This window comes from Diplodia seriata, assembly GCF_021436955.1.
Source record: "Diplodia seriata strain FDS-637 chromosome Unknown scaffold_2, whole genome shotgun sequence".
Lineage (NCBI taxonomy): Eukaryota > Fungi > Ascomycota > Dothideomycetes > Botryosphaeriales > Botryosphaeriaceae > Diplodia > Diplodia seriata.
Genome location: NW_027117309.1, coordinates 1350728 through 1367136, shown reverse-complemented (window position 1 = coordinate 1367136; position 16409 = coordinate 1350728). Strand labels below are relative to the sequence as shown.

The following is a 16409-nucleotide window of genomic DNA, read 5'->3' as shown; positions in this document are numbered from 1 at the left end:
TTACCGTATACAATGGTATCGAGCAGAGAGAAACAGCGGACAAGGGAAAACAAATTGTCACATCATAGCCAGAACCACGCCATATGCCTTCTGTTTTCCCAATCCCAAGCCGTCGCAGCCCGCAAGTCGTCGACATTCAGAAAGCCGACTCCCTCCTCTACCAACACCTCCCACATCCTGTTGCGGATACCTATTGGCCAATTTGGTGTACCCCAATACCGGGGCTTCAGGCCCCTCTTCTTCGCACCTCGAATCTGGCCACGAACCAGGTGTAGCTGATGGGCAGTAGGCTCACCATTGAGCCAGTGAGCGCGGCCTACGGATTTAGGGAACGACACGGAAGCGTAGTATGAGTTGGTACTGTTAAAACGGTCCAAAGTCGGGCCTGAGGAAGGCTGCATGTTTTCATGACTGGAGAAAGCGGTGTCCAAAGAAGAGAGTTCGAACTGTGATGAGGCGACCTTAGGAATAGGCTCAGGCTCTTCGAACAGTTCGTCTAGCGGCGCGTCAAAGAAGATGTCGCGGTACGTTGAGTTCGAGATGAGAAGATCGAACGGAGCATTCCCAGTAGCCACAACAGTAACCGGACCCTCCACAGTGTTCTTGCCATCCCAATGAGTAAGATAGCCTCGGGATCGAAGAGGTTCGAGGTGTTGTTGCAGGATGGGCCAAATGCTCTTGCCGTCGTTCTTGAAATCCACGAGAAGGACGAGGGTCTGGGATGGGTCGACATCCCAGATACCGTTTGGTCGCACAGGCGGGGCTGCATGAGATACAGCAAGGGTGGCGGGGGAGTTGGTGCGGTCTAGGAGCTCGGTGATTGGATCGACGTAGAGACTACGAAAGGTACGCCTTGGGGTGAGAGATGCGGTGTTATGGCCGACATAGAGCTCTGGCTCGTGGGATGGACCCGGAAACAACCACACATCGGCTTCGACGCCAACACAGCCGTAGCTAATAGCTTCAAACAGAGGGATGCGCCGCCAGTAATCATTGTGGCTGTGGCATGGCAGGGGATTGATGTCGCGCGTAGCATCAGTAGCGTATTCCAACCATCCGGAGCTGCCATGTCCAGGCTCATTCAGGCGTGATCGAACGTCGTATGCTTCATCTTGATTGAAAACAGGCCCAAGATTGACAAGGATGTTCAGGATGTGGATGAAGCCACTGACAGGCTTAGCAGACGTTATGGTCAGCAAGGGCTGCAAGAACTTACAAGAAGCATAGTATGGCGCCAAGCATGACGAGGATGAGAAAGCCGAGCGTGCCAGCGGCCCTGGAAACCGACGACTTCATGTGGGAGTGGGCTTCGTCCACCATTTCATTGCTCGATGGGTCTTCGTACTCGAACGCACCATTAGTCGCGGCAACCCTCTTCCGCCGTTCCCGCAAAGCCATGAGCGCTTTTTGCCAAAAGGGTCGTTGCTGCTGCTTGTCATAGTCCTCGCCGAAGCTCGGGTCAAGCACGGAGTCGAGAGCTGGGCTCTTGAAATCCCATGCAGGATCAGCTGCTACCTCCTCTCGGATGATGCGGTCGAAGCGCTCATTGCCGTTGCGGATGGATCTCGGCGTTGAAGACGAGGGGAGCATCGTGGCCAGAGCTCCACAGGTGACGTTGTGCGGCTTCCCGGCTGTCTCCCGACCGTCCGAGCGCGATTTCGGGATGCCGAGTCGGATACTGTACAAGTCAACGGACGCTCTAGAGCAGACTTTGCGCAGGAGCGGTCGACCGTGATGAAGTCCATACCGTTGCTTAAATCCCCCGAATACGGATTCAGCCCACCGCACGATGTCACTTTAGCCGCAACTCGATGTAGCAGCAGTGCGCTGGTCTGGCGCCGTGGCTGACCGAGAGCGCTCTGGCGTACCGCACGATAGGTCTGCTCAGCCTCGAAGAATATCGGCCTGCGTCGCTAGTGCAAAGGAGTGGGTAGCTAGCGGATGCTGTAAATAGGGACAAGCACGCATGCAGAGTTGTTGAGGCAAGTTCTTGCATGTGGGCGAAAGCCGCGGTGGCTGCCCTTCCTATAAATGCTCGTTGTTGTCGGCGAGACCATCGGCGAGATGACCCCCTATAGAGGTCAGAAGTGCCAGTTCACGGCAAGAGATCAGCTGGCTGGCTGCGTGGAGAGCGGGGCCGCAACGTGCGTCGTTCGTCATTCATGTCTGGCCGATAGGAGGAGGGCCTTGATGGCGGGAACGCCATGCGCGGGAAGCTATGCGCAAGGCGAATGCTTGTTAAGCCCACGGTTCGATTCCATGGCATCTCGTTGGTCGTTGTGATGCCCACCACCCACGATCGCTCTTCGCCTGTGGTCCCTGCGCAGGCCCTTGGTCTGCTGGCAACGCAGGCTTCTTGGATAGCCGTGAGACGGCGCGCTCATGCGGACAGCAAAGAGCGGTGGACACTACAGAGACTGCAGGATGGATGGTCATTTGGAGATTTGCACACAGAGTCAGCCGTCGCACTGCCGGTCAGGAAGCGTGCGCGTCTGCGCTGGGATGGGTGGTTGTGCAAGGTTGGAATCGGCGGAGATCCAGCCGAGCGAAAAGTGCGCGCCACCCTGGCCGCCGCCGAACGTTTCGCAAAGCCGATCCTCTCGACAAGAAAATACCGCGACACCAGCGACTCGCCGTAGCCATGCCCCACAAACACAAGCGCAAAGCCAGAGAAGACGATGAGTATGCTTTGCCGCCTCTGATGCTCGGCTTCGTCCGCTGACATTCCTCCGTAGTTTCGACTTGCCACCCACTGCGCGTGCAAAGCCGCTGTCCGTTCGAGAATCCGCAACCCTGAGCGAGAACTTCGCTTCGAAGACGAAACAGCGCAAGGACAAGAAGAAGACTAAGCGGATAGAGGGTTATGGCGCCGACGACACACCCAAAGCTTTCGCGCGGTTAATGCAATTTTCGCAAACGGGAAAGGGCGTCAAGGGACTCGACAGCGGCGACAAGCCTCGTGGCAAGAAGCGCAAGGCCAGCGGTGATGATAAGGCGGCCCCAAAGCCAGAGGTTCCCAAGCCCGCGCCGGAAACCCCCAAGATCCAACCGGGAGAGCGCATGTCCGATTTTGCAGCGCGCGTGGACCAGGCTCTTCCCGTCTCGGGCCTGGCCCGCAAGGGCAAGAAAATTGACGGTGTCAAGGAGCGGCAGACGAAGACGGAAAGGAGGATCCAGAAGATGATCAGCGACTGGCGCGAAGAAGAGGAAAAAATCAAGGAGCGGGAGCAGGAGGAGCGAGACCTGGCTGAAATCGAAGATGACGAGAAGGAGGCCATGTGGGAGGACAAGACAGCTCCGATACCGACACAAGGAGGCGGGAAGAAAAAGGGCAAACGCAAGGGCGATGTCGAGGATGACCCTTGGGTTGTGCTTAAACAGAAGAGAGAGGAACCAAAGGGCTTGCACGATGTCGCCCAGGCACCGCCGACTTTCAAAGCAATACCGACGGAAAAGTTCAAGGTCAAGAACGGAGCGAAGGTCCAGGTTGCGGATATCCCGAATGCGGCGGGTAGTTTGAGGAGGAGAGAGGAATTGGGCCAGGAGCGCAAGAACATCATTGAAAGATACAGGGCTATGATGGCAGCAAAGAAGGGCGCTTGATAGCCTGCAGCTCCTTTTGCTCTTATGGGTCGGGAAACAGCATCGTGTATGCGGGGCGTTCGGAGTGTAGCTCGACTGCAAGCCTGTCTAGATTCTTGCTTCCAAAGATACCAAAAAGTAGTCGTTCCCATGAATTGGCCACTCAATCACCTTCCGCCTCACATGCGCATGACACAGGCCGCATACCGGGGCCAGTGGCCTGCCTCAAGCGACAGCTGCCCGGCTGAACGTGCCTTCCTCTCGCCGCCGCTGCTTGATTGCCGCGGCCCGTCATCTGCCACAACGACCTACTACCGCGCCGCCTCGCTACACAAACACAAACACAAACGAACCTCCACAGCATTTAACCTCTAGCGGAACGCCGCATGCACCCCACTGGGCCAAACAGGATCGCAACCGGCGGCTGCCATCTCCGGAACCTTCAATTTCGCGGACCCTGACGTACCCCGCCGCACGGACCACATCGCTTCTCGAGTTTTGCCCGCTCGCTTGGCGAGGCTTGCACGCTTGCACCCGTTATCACCGCCCGCCACAGTCACAAGTTCGAACCGCGCCCTCACCTACATGACCTAACCCGCACCCACAGCTTCACACCAGGAGGAGACGGCGGAGGGTGGCGGAAAATGGCGAAAGGCTTCGACGATCTCGTCGAGTTTTTGCTCGAGGAAATAGCCCTCCGCGGCGAGCAAGGTATGCACGACTGTCTGGCGGCGTCGCAGAGCGGAGAGCGAAGATTTCTGCAAGGTCTTGCCCTGCGACGAATCACGGCCTCACTCTTCGGCGGGCTACCCTTTTGAGGAAATTTCCTTTTTCTTGACCTTCCGGCACTGCATTGGCCTTTTGTTGCGTCTCGCGCCTGGTCGCACGTTCGACTCCCGTGGCTTCCATGCGGCGCTTCTGCGTTTCCGCCGCTCCACTTTGCTGCCCATCGGCTAACTGGTCCCCGTTGAACAGGCGCAAGCACTTCCGACTTCAAGGACCTCATTGACAGATTTTATGCCGATCAGGATAGTGATGTTCGTCCTGACGGCCGCCCGGCTCGTGACGCGGGATCGACGCAGCACGCTGACCGTCGGCTGCAAGAGAGGGTCTGGATATGGCTGACGGCCCATCCAGACATTTGTCTGAACGGAGGTCAGAGCGAGCAGATTCCATCACTTGCAGACTTCGAGGCCCTTGAGGACCAGGAAGGATCCAACCCGGCGACCGAGGCTCCCAAAGCTGGCGACGAGAAGGGTGACGCGGCGTCGGCCTCGGCTGCCAACGATGCTACTCCCAAGCTCTTCGTGAGCGAGGAGCGTATGTGGATGGCCATGACCGGACACGGCGTGGATGCGAAAAGGATACCCCGTCACGAGTTCATTATCCTGTCCATCATCGCTGCCCATGGCGAGAAGGGCGTCGTGCAGCCAGAGATCACCCGCATCAGCGGCCAAGACAAGCGCTCAGTGCCGAAGCGAACGGATAATCTGGCGAAACATGGCTACATCACCAAAGTACACGTCCTCGCAAAAGGCACGCGTACTAGTCTGTGCACCCTCAAGAGGTATGCGAAGACGCAAAGGGACAAGAAGGCTGCCTTGCCTCCTATCCACGCTCGCTCTACTCCGGACGAAATCAAGGCCGTTATCTTCCAAGATGGCTTGCTTCTGTACGACAAGTTCTTTGACATTCTTATGGATATCCTTCAGGATTGTACCATCGTAACCATCGAAGACTGCAAGAGGAAACTCGGCATCACGACCAAGACTTGGGAGATGAAGTCCCTGTGGAGGTCCATGAGACGCTTGGAAGGTTTGGGCCTCGTCAAGAAGGTGAAGGCTCAGATCAAAGGATACGCTGCAAGCCAGAAATGGTACCGCTGCATCAAGATGGTCCGGGAACCTACGCAGCGGGATAGGATGATCTTCGTGACCATGAGTATGAAGGAAGCAAAGAAATACAAGAGGGAGACGGAAGCTGGGGCGGACGAGGATGCCGAGGGCGATCTTGATCCAGAAGAGGAGACAGAGGAAGCCGGAGCAAGCCAGGCGTTGGTCCAGCAAGAAAGTGATGTTCAGGAGATCAAGAGGCTTCCCCCGCAGTGGGATCCTGACCGCCCGGTTATTAACCTGCTCTGGGACATCATTAGGGCCACAGGTCATACCGGTGCTACAACTGCAAACATCCGCGATCAGGGCCTGGGGACCTTCTATCGTCGCCCTATAGATGCGATTCTCGGCCGCATCTCCGATATCTGGCATATCTCCCAACCGCCTCACTTGCGTCACTTCGCTATCATCCGAGACACGGGCCAAAGCGACAAATACCTTCATTACGTCTACCGGACATATGGCAATTTCCAGATTGCTGTCGATGCCGGAGAGGCTGCCTGGGAAGTTGTCATTACGCAGCCTGTCAACATGAATCCCGGCAAGAAGCCTCGAGCCAAAATTCAGAAGAATGTCCGAGAGGCCGTTCACCGCGAGTACGGCGAAATTGATGAATGGGGATTCCCACAAATCCACGAATCATCCTTTGAAGGCCGCAGCGGCATGGCCACTCTGAAGGAATCTGTTAAGGCTGTCATGACAGACCTCAAGCCCCTTCCGAGTCGTGGCTACATGCCACCCTTCATCACCGGAGGTTACGTCCGTCCCCAGCGCGAGGCATCGGTTGATTCGGATGATGATTATCCGCCAGCTTCGTCTCGCAAGAGGTCAGCGGCGGGCGCTGATAAGCCGAAGAGAAAGTATACGCGGCGGTCGACCAACGGACCTGGCCCTGGCAGAAGGAAGAAGTCTTTACTCAGTCATGAAGTCCCTCCCACCCCTGATCAGACTGAGAACGCCGACAATGACATAAGCATGGAGGATGCTCCAGTACCCTTCCCCGACCTGATGGATGGGAGTACGGATAACCTCGGCGTAGTCGCACAATCCGAGACCACACCAGCCAAAAGACCATACAGGCGCAAAAAGTTGAGCAAACCAGTAGAGCAGCCTGAAGCACAAGTTGAGGAAAGGGAGCCCGGCGTTTATCTCAACCCTGCCTGGGGCAAGAAACCACGGGATCCAACAGTCAAGGGCCGACCGAAGAAGGCTAAGGTCCTTGTCATTGTCCTGGATGTACTGAAGGGTCTTGACGTCGCCACGCCTGAATTCACTGCTAAAGTCGCGGGTGCCAAATTACGATCCGATGCTCGTCTTCAAGAGGCAAGAGATCAAGCGGCAATTCACCAGAAACAGCTTCTGTCGGATCTAGCCCCCGGAGTGCTCCAACCTACCGAAAATAGGGTTTCAGAACAAGCTCCAAGTATTTTGGGGGGTCCTCCGATCTTTCATATGCTCGATGAAGTACCTTCTTCGAAATCACTATCAACTCTCTCGACCGTGGCCTCACATGTACATCCTATGTCGCCTGTAGCTTCCTTTACGAACCCCACACCTTTGACTCCAATATCGGCCGAGACACCTATTACCATCCCTAAAAAGCGTGGGAGAGCACGAAAGGATCCTAACGCGCCTCCAAAGCCTCGAAAGTCGGCCAAGAAGAAAGCTGGAGATACTGCCGCTGGCCCGGCTGCTAACGGCGGGACGATACATCAGTTCCTGTCTACCAACCTTGCATCACCTTCTTCAGGCGCTCCGCTCCGTGAAGATTCCGTTGCTTTAGCCTCTGCTGTGGCAGCCAAGACCCCGCAACCTTCGGAACAGAGCCAGAAGCTGAAGGACCAGACACTCCGTGACCAGTCAACAACAGAAGCAATGTTTACAGATGAAACCGTTGAAAACAACGCAAGTCAGCCAAAACCATCCGTGCAAGCACCTGACACATTCAACCCTTTCGTTGCTATGGCAGCAGAGTACCAGCAGAGCTATCCGACTCTTTATGCTCCTGCCCCTCAACCCTTCAACCCTTTCATTGCAGCTGCACAAGAACATAGCAGAAGTGTCACATCAACTCCCGTACCTTCAGTACGACCTCCCACGAGGGACTTGACGACCGAAGCCACACCTTCCGACGGATCGATGTTGGCGGCAGCCCAGCACACAGGTTTGAGTGTCCCAGCTCCAAGCCAGAGAGACCAAGTCCGTCCCCATAGCTCTCGTTCGAACATGTCCTTTGCAACCATGCGGGCGAGCCCGTTCGGCCAAGCCCCAGCTCTCAATGGCCATCGGCAGCCGTATTCAACGACAGATGATGCTGGTACGACCATACCGCCAACTGGTGTATCGACTTCCCTTGGTGACTCACGACCTACAGCTTCCGCAAGCAGTGCTGCCAGGGACAACAGTGTTCCCAGTTCGTTGCCTGTGTTGGCCCCCGCACCAACAAGGGTTCCTGGTCAACAGGGGTTGAGTCGGCATAGCGGACTGTATGACCAACTTCGTCCAGCCAATTTATCTAGCACGTCTTCTTACCAGAGTCCTTGGGGCCAGGCGTTTCGACACTTACCCTCTGGAGGTCTGGCCGCAACAACTAAGCCAGACAAGGGTCGAGGTCCATTCTGGGGTACTTTCACTCCTTCGAAGAAGAAACCTCCAAGTAAAGCCCCGGATACTACCTCAACCTTGACTACGCACCCTAGTATCTCACCTACGAGGCAGGATCCATACCAGGTCTCACCGCCCGCGCGGCCTGTGCTATCGACAGATCTGACCGTGAGCTCGCAGCATTCTGTTGGGAGGGCTGACCAAAGCCCAATTGATATTCCAGATGAACAAGGGAGCGAAACAGAAGACGAGTTGGGGCCGATTATGCGCGTCTCCCCGGGTTCTCAAAAGCATGATGTGATGTCCGAGTTGGAGGAGGCCGCGCAAAATGGGCACAGTCCGACCAAATCAAACGTTGTCGACAACAGTGAGCAACCGCCTGCTGTCGATCAGACGGCAGAGGTGGCAGCTGAAGGAGAACCGGTGAGATCAGCAGACGACACGATGCAAGACGCCCCACCAGTCCAGGATGAAGACCATGATGATTCGCATCTACCTCTGGAAAATAGCCCCACGCCAAACCAGGCGCCTCAAGTCGATGAACCATTGACAGGATCTCCATCAGTTGCTCCTCCAGCAGGGCCACCATCTCCCCATCCTTCTCCAGCTGATACGTCTTCAAACGCAGTTCAGAAAGAACAGGTGCCTGCCCTTGAAGAGGACCCGCCTACTAATGTACCTGCCAAACGTCAAAAAGGCAAATGGGCAGGAGGAAAGAAGCAGGGTGTCAAGTTGAGCGGTGGAGGCATTCTGAACTTCAACCGTACTAAACTCCTTGTCAGCATCATCGAGAAGTGCGGTGGTGTTTTCCCTGGCGATTTCGAGATCCACAGGCCTTTCGTTGGGACATGGAACAAAGAGTACGGTGCGGAAAGACAAGTTGACCGCGACACCATCAAAAGAACGATAAAGAACGCCATCGAGTCTTGTAAAGTGCGCCGGTTTGCGTACTCCTTCAAGAACAAGAACGGGGCCATGACAACCAGACACATCCTCACTTTGCCAAGCATTGCTCAATCGGATCCACTAGTGGTGGATACTCAAAAGAAAGTCATTGCGGCTTGGCCCCGAGTATACACTCCGCCTCAGATGCAGGAGTACGAGGAGGAGATTGGAAACTCCTGGTATGGTGACAAGTACGAGAAGGACACGTCGGTCCGCGTGGAACGCTCGAACCTACCCCCCTGGATGCGGGATATGGAATTGCGTACAGCTGAGAACCAGAGAAAACGGGAAGAAGAGAGGTTACGAAGGCTTGAACGTGAGGCCAAGGGACTTCCTCGTCTTACAAGGCCTGGCCGTGGACGCGGGGGGCGTGGCAGAGGAGGAGCACCTCGACCAGTTCTCACCGGCCGCACTGGACGCAAGCGTCTTGCAGGTCTTCCACGGCCAGCAGCTGATCCGGATGATGATCCCTGGAACCCATTTCAGCCAAGATATCTCAGGCCTTTTGATTCGGATGATGACGAAGACCTTTCTGAGCCGGACACCCCGACCAGGACCCGCTCATTCAGTGAATTGAGTGGCACTTTCCAAGTCGATAACTTCATTTTCCATCGTCCAACCCACGATAGCGCACTCGCGTCAGACTCTGAGGACAGCAGTATGTTTGGAACACCTTTCAGCTCGCGCTCAGGGACACCCGTTCCAGCCACGCCATCTAGGAAGAAGAGGAGAAGACGTACTTCGACCGGCTCGTCTACTGACGCTACAGAGACTCCTGGCCGGCATCCTACATTCCAGGTCAACTTAAGCCCGTCCCAAAGCCGTAGGGGCTCAGTTGCATCCGTTGATTCGTACAGCGGGGCTTCTGTTTCTTCTTTCCGCATTGAAAAGCCCCGTCCGTCGGAGTGGAGCTTTAAAAACACTGGTCCCGACACCTATGATCCCACGTGGAACATTCAGGACATCACTACCCTGACTGATCCTGACATTCTCTTCTATCAACACACTGGGACTTTCTCCACGGAGTACCATGTAGTCCGCGATGCGCGCCTGGCGTTGTGGGTGCAGCCCCATGCTCAACACCAGCAGGAATTTGAAGATTCCCTACCCAGGTCACTGGTGGAGATGAAAGACTCGATCAAGATGAAAGGCAAGGAGCGTGATCATAACCGACGTGGAAATGCCAACCTCAGCAAATTCGAAAGAGAGCTCATTGTTGTCAATCACTGGGAAGACCAGTACCTGAAAAAGAATGAAGACCTTGGTCTGGTAGTAAGGCAGCCACACTTCATCAACCACAACTTTTACGGTGACCAGGAAGAGCCTGATAACGAGTGGACAAGGGCGGGTTTGAAATGGGATGACCTGTTTAGTCAGAGATTTACTCCTTACGAGCCGCCTTCGTTTGACGAGACGGATGAGAGTGATGCTCCCGACGGGTTCATCATAGAGGGTGGAAGACGCCGCAGGAGGACTGGTGGAGCCGGTACGAGGGCTGCTAAACGCCGCAGGCGGACGACGGCCCTGGAGACACTGGACGGCCGTGAACCGCGTCGCCGACAGAAGGGACCCAGGCGATCGAAGTCGCACCTGGCTCGCGCTCCCACCCAAGATCCGCTCTGCATCATCTCGACTGCAGACACCAAAAAGTTGCTTTATGCCATGGTGGTCGTTCAATCCCTCCTAGGTGGTATTGAAGGCTACACTAGCTGGGATCAGGTCAGGAAGATCTTCAGGACGCACGAACGTTGGGATCTCACCTCGTTCCGAAATCGCTGGGTCTGGCTCAAGACTCGCTGTGCAGAGGTAGTCGAGACTCTGTTCGACGAATTCCAACAGGCATACCTGTTGGCATACGAGTGTGGAGACATCCAACCTATCAACTACGACAACATTGACGACTACGACTGGGACAGTATTGTCAAGTGGACCATGCAGAACATCAGCATCAAGCCACCACACAGTCAGGCAGATCCCCACGCTGACCTTCCGACAAGTCGCAAAGAGTTGGAGGACGGTTTCCTTATCCAAGAGGTCAACGAATGGAACGGTCCACCGAAAGAATCGTTGTTCAATGAAGGCTGTCTTTCCACGAGGCGCAAAGAACTCACTCAGCAGTACTCCTTTTTCCTTCCCATTACTGCTCGTCCGAAGCCGAAGGAAAAGTCTACTCCAAGTCAATTTGAACAAAAGGCGCTCGAACGCGCAAAGACTTGGATTCGCGCCGTCATTGTGACGCCTGAAGAGCAGTTTGATACGGAGACTTTCGGCACAAAACTCAAGACATTCGACGAGAAGATCCTTAACAAGGCCACTTCCGAACTCGTCTCAACCAAGTACTTCAGAGACGAACAGAAGGGCCGCACCAGACCTGGCCGCAACTATGGCATCGATCGGACTTTCCCCAAGGCTTTCGAGCGACAGCTTCCCCCCACACAGCTTATCGATGCCATGCAATACAAGAAAGCCCTTGACGACGCCTTCGCCAGCGGTGCGCCTGCCTACATCATATCAAACGCCGCCAAGGACGGCGAGGTCCTCACGATCATCAACCTCGTGCAAAGCGGCTACGTCAAGATCAACCCCGTCCTCCCGCCGGTCGACCACACCATCGGCAAGCCTTTCCCCCGCCTCACCAAATGGGGTTTCACCGAGGGTCACTACAAGACGGTGCAGATGCCCCGCGACCGCGTCACGTGGGCGTTGGAAATCGTGCCAACGGACAGGTACGTCCCTGGCAACCCGCTGTTGAAGACGCAAGACCTCGACCATCTGCCGCCGCCACCCTTGCCGGCAGATGGCGGCGAGCGTGACGGGTTCGTGCCGCTGTGGGCCGACTTGTTCGGGAACACGATCTGGGAGTGGTGGCACAGGGTTTTGACGGCCGTCGTGCATGTCGTGTTCGGCAGGCCGGGCATCGGCGTGGAAGGCATCAGGAGGGCGTTGAAGGACGCGATGGACGAGTGGGAGATTGAGCTCTGCGTATCTTGGTTGGTGCGAGTTGGAGCGTTGGAGGAGATGAGGCTTGGAGTCGTAGATGGGGAGAAGCCGAGAGGTTGGAGGTTGGGCGAGTGGTGGTGGTGCGTGCTGGCGGAGTGAGCGGCATTGGTGAAGTATTGGGCGGTAAATCGGAAGAGAGACATTAGGGTAGTATGGAATTGGGGGTATTATTGGGCTATTCCATTTCATTTCATTGATTAAAAGTTATATTGGGGAGGGTGGACTAGCTTGCTCTTTGCTCTTCTGGGTGGATCTCTTCGAGTTCTTGCTCTCTTTTCCTTTTCTCCAACATCTTGGAACGTACAAATGGGTGGGCTTATTTCTTGTTTCATTCGCAGACCAGGCCCAAAACCTTTCGTTGATAGTATTTCCTTCCAGGTAATTAAGTTAGCGTAGTCGTAGTATAAGCGTGAATTGATTAAGTTCGAACACTCCAAGATGACAAGTCCCGCGCGGAAGAACAAGAGTCCATAGTCATTTCTTACGTCGTAAAACCCGACCTAGATTTGTGAGGAGCACGTTCGTATCATGTCCATGTCAAAATATGCCCCTCCACCTTTGCATACTTCAGACGAGCCTCAATGCAGGGTCCATGCACGTAGCCCGAAACAGCAGCAGATCATTTGCAACTTCGAACGTCTGCGTGCGGATTTTTCCAGAGATACTATCAGATTGGGGGTATCTTGGCGGGGTAATTGCGCAAGAGTAAGGTTGGGTCAAGTGTCTGTGGCGTACGTGGATAACCGGTTACGCTTCTCAAACCCACTTTTGGCAGCCCTGTCAGAGAAGCTCCCGCGTTCGAAACACGTAGCGCTCTTCTGTCATTTGGGGCGGTTGGCGCTGAAGAGCCAATCTGGCTCGTGTAGTGGTGACTTCACATAGACGTACATTTTTCGGGCTTTAGATTCTTAGTGTGTACTCTCACTTGAATTTTCCTGACCAACGTGAAACAGCATAATCTCCATACTTATATCTGCTTGGGAGTGTCCCCAATTATTGTATGTTGGAGGCGAAGGGATGGTGGTAAGGGTGAGTGGTAGGGGTGACGGCAGCTCTGAATATCCCGATCGCCCAGCACTGCAGAGTATCTCACGCAGCCGACTCTGTATTTGCTCGCAAAGCGTCAGATAATTTCAATGCTCGCTTAACACACAAGTACAAATGTGACTAGTTGTCGTTATGCAGGTGACAAGAAGTTTCCGCGAAGTTTGGTGCAAACCGCAAGCCTCCCACCTCCCACATAGCACGGAACGCCGCAGCAGATGATTGCAGTGAAAATTGGAAGCCCGCCCGACCAACTGGACGGCATCGAAGTGAATGTCGTCCCGTCAACGAGCAGCGCCTCGCACCAGCAGCGAAAAGGCCACCCAAAAGCGCGACCCCGATCCTCCTCCCCTCCCTCTCTCCACCCACACTTTCCACTCCCCGCCGCGACGCAACGCGACAACCACCCCGCAGCTTCGTCACGTCGACTTACTTCACGCGCGACAGCCTGGGCGCACTCCGCCCGCCAGGAGGGAAGCAGTGAACAACCGGCGCGTACCATCCGCACGACAACGACGACGACGACGACGACCGCTTTTCTTTCCATCCATCACAATGTACCCTCCCTTCCACGACGCCGCCTCGGCGCACGCCGCGCACCACCGTCGCTACTCACCGCCCGCCGACCAGGCCTGCTACCACCGTCCGCGCCCGACCGTCACGTTGCCGGTCCGCGGCATCATCGTCGACTGCGCCGAGCTGGCGCGTTGGAACTCGGCCGGCTATGCCGTGTCGTGGGTGGTGCCGGGCCGCACGCCCATGGTGGACAGTACGTCGCGTTCTGTTGTTTTTGCTGCTCACTTGACCTTCGCTATATCATTCCTCTCTTCCTCTGTTTCCTCTTCATATCCCCTCCGCGCGGCCTTCGTGAAGGGAAAAAGAAGAAGAAAAGGAGAAAAGCTAGCGGGCACATACTGACACTGCGCCGCAACACAGTGCCAGAGATGGACTACTACGTCTTCGGAAACACGCCGGCCCCCGTCTACACTCCTCCGCCTCCGCCTCCTCCCCCTCCTCCGCCGCCGTACTTTGACCCCAACACTGGCACTTTCGCCGTCGGCCCCTTCCCTCCACGGCCTCTCCCTTCGCCGCCTGCAGCTCGGTCGCCGCCTTTGCCTATTTCGCCTCTGCCTACATCGTGTTTGCCTACGTCGCCTCCGCCTGGATCGCCTCCGCCTACATCTCCGCCGCCGCCGTCGCCTCCGTCCTGCCCCCCGTCGGCGTCGTCCACGTCGGAAGCCTCGTCCACGTTCTTCGGCCCTCGCAGCGGCATGACGCCGTCGCCGGTGCTGCTGATCGCTCCCGACAGCATGTTGGACGACGACGCCGGTGAATGCATTATCGAGTCGAAGGAGGAAAAGGAGGCTGCTTTCGAGCGGCGGGAAGAGGAGGAGGACGTCGAGACGGACCACCACCACCACCACCAGGAAATGGAAACGGGGGAGCGAGCCGTCATCGTCGATCATCCGGAGCAGAAGAAGATTGTTGGGTCGACGGAGCAAGGTGTCGGATCATCCCATGTCGTCGACGGCGAGTTTGCCGCCGCCGACGTTGTCACCAGCCTCACCAGCAGCACCGACTCGTGTGGAGATGGAGAAAAAGACGACTCGGAGGAGAAGAGGGGAGAAGAGCGGGAGCAAGGGGAAGATGATCAGGAGCAGCAGCCGAGCGAGTTGTACGAGTTGTACATCCCGCCGACGCCGCCGCAGCGGACGTGGTCGGCCGGTCCGGCCGAGGCGCGCGAGATGATGGCCATGCAGGCGTGTCGTCGTTGGTCCGCGCCGAGGTTCCCTGCGTTTGCGATGGGCGGCGGCATCGACGGTGGCGGTGGTGGTGGTGATGATGACCTGTTTGTTTCCGATGACGATCTTGATTTGTTGCCGGCGGCGCCACTGCCGCTGCCCGCACTTGCATCCGTTGTAGATGAGGTTCTGGATGAGAATCATGAGCAGAGCCCTGACGCACACTTAGCTGGAGAGGAGACCGAAGGGTTCGAAGATGGAGAGTATGGCGAGGACGAAGGATATGAGGAGGGAGTTGGCGAGATGGGCGATAACGCTTACTACGGCTATTACGAGGTCCTGGAGGCTGACCAGCCGGCATCGGAAGTCGAAGTGGAGGCACAGGCGGATTCTCCATCCGGCATGACCGAAGACGATAAAGAGATGAGAGTGGAGCAGGAGGAACACCATGGAAAAGATGCTGAGCTCAGCAAACCCGGTGAGGACAAGAAGCGTATGAAGCGGAAGCGCGCGGTGGAGCAGGAGGAACAACATGGAAAAGATGCTGAGCTCAGCAAACCTGGTAAGGACAAGAAGCGTCTGAAGCGGAAGCGGGCGGTCGAAGCCCAAGAGCCCACGCAAAAGAACAAGGGCGGCTACTCCCACACCTGGTCTTCTCTGCCTCCGGATTCACGAACCTTCGCCCTTCCCCGCGCGCTAGACGTTCCGAAACAACCCGAGGAGATAGCTCTGCCGCCGCCTCGTACAGGCTCTAGCTACTTACTTGACAGCGACGAAGATTATGACTCTGACCCGGAGATGCATCTCTTCGGCACCGACGGGCAAAGACTCGACCACAGCAACATGCCTGAAGAGTTCGGCCCGGAACAGTTGGCATGGCGCAAGCGCATTACGCAAGCAAAGTCTCATAACAAGTATGTGGAACGTCGAGTGCAGGCTAAGAAAGAAAAAACGGCGAGATTGCAGCAGATGGTGCTGGAAATTGTTAACATAGTCACTGCTAGGGAAGCGAGCGAGCAAGAAGCAGCCGAGAAACTTAGCAGGACGCAAAAGAGGGCGCGTAAGAGGAAAGAGAAGAAGGCGGAAAAGAAGACTGATGCTAAGAGCGCAGTTGTGGCACCATCCAACGCCGCACCGAGTAGAAGGCCCAATCTGGCTTTGGCAGACGAGCCGAGGCAGCAGAAGCAGCAAACCGCTCGACCACCTCGGCCTACTCAGCCTCCGCAGCCTGCTCAAAAGGTTGGCGGGAGGAGGATGACCAAGAAGCGGCCTCGCCCTAAACCCAAGCCGCAAACCCAGGCCGAACGGGCTGAGGTCGACAAAGAGGAAGGTGACGGTGAGATAGAGCGGCAACGTCACGAGTCCAGCGGGATAGAGCGTGAGCCGATAGCGGACGGCATCAGGAACGTCTCATCCGAGCATGGTCAGCCGTCAGCAGAGCCGATAAGGGTACGGATAGTCGAACTGGGCGATTCCGGAGGAGAGGAATTCGGTCAAGATACAGAAGACGAAGTGGATTCGGATGCCACCATCGAAGCTTCTTGGTAGTGTGTTGCACGAGCTCAGCTGGGGGTGCTATCTGCACATGCGCTCTGTTTCA

General features: G+C 56.1%; 4 protein-coding genes across 4 annotated transcripts; 3 read left to right on the top strand and 1 right to left on the bottom strand.

Annotated features, from left to right (window-relative positions):
* Positions 1-62: 62 nt before the first annotated feature.
* AIM6 (Altered inheritance of mitochondria protein 6) lies at positions 63-1590 on the bottom strand (the record flags this gene model as incomplete). Its single annotated transcript, XM_066773272.1, has 2 exons — positions 63-1167; positions 1217-1590. 2 exons carry the CDS (start codon positions 1588-1590, stop codon positions 63-65), a joined length of 1479 nt encoding a protein of 492 aa, XP_066635839.1.
* Positions 1591-2641: 1051 nt separating this feature from the next.
* On the top strand, positions 2642-3603 carry SLS55_001783 (uncharacterized protein; the record flags this gene model as incomplete). The annotated part of the gene is made up of 2 exons (XM_066773271.1): positions 2642-2682; positions 2736-3603. The coding sequence occupies 2 exons, from the start codon at positions 2642-2644 to the stop codon at positions 3601-3603; spliced, it is 909 nt and encodes a 302-aa protein (XP_066635838.1).
* Positions 3604-4226: 623 nt separating this feature from the next.
* Positions 4227-12122, top strand: SLS55_001782 (uncharacterized protein; the record flags this gene model as incomplete). The annotated part of the gene is made up of 2 exons (XM_066773270.1): positions 4227-4293; positions 4558-12122. The coding sequence occupies 2 exons, from the start codon at positions 4227-4229 to the stop codon at positions 12120-12122; spliced, it is 7632 nt and encodes a 2543-aa protein (XP_066635837.1).
* Positions 12123-13622: 1500 nt separating this feature from the next.
* SLS55_001781 (uncharacterized protein) lies at positions 13623-16357 on the top strand (the record flags this gene model as incomplete). Its single annotated transcript, XM_066773269.1, has 2 exons — positions 13623-13836; positions 14010-16357. 2 exons carry the CDS (start codon positions 13623-13625, stop codon positions 16355-16357), a joined length of 2562 nt encoding a protein of 853 aa, XP_066635836.1.
* Between the last annotated feature and the right edge of the window lie 52 nt (positions 16358-16409).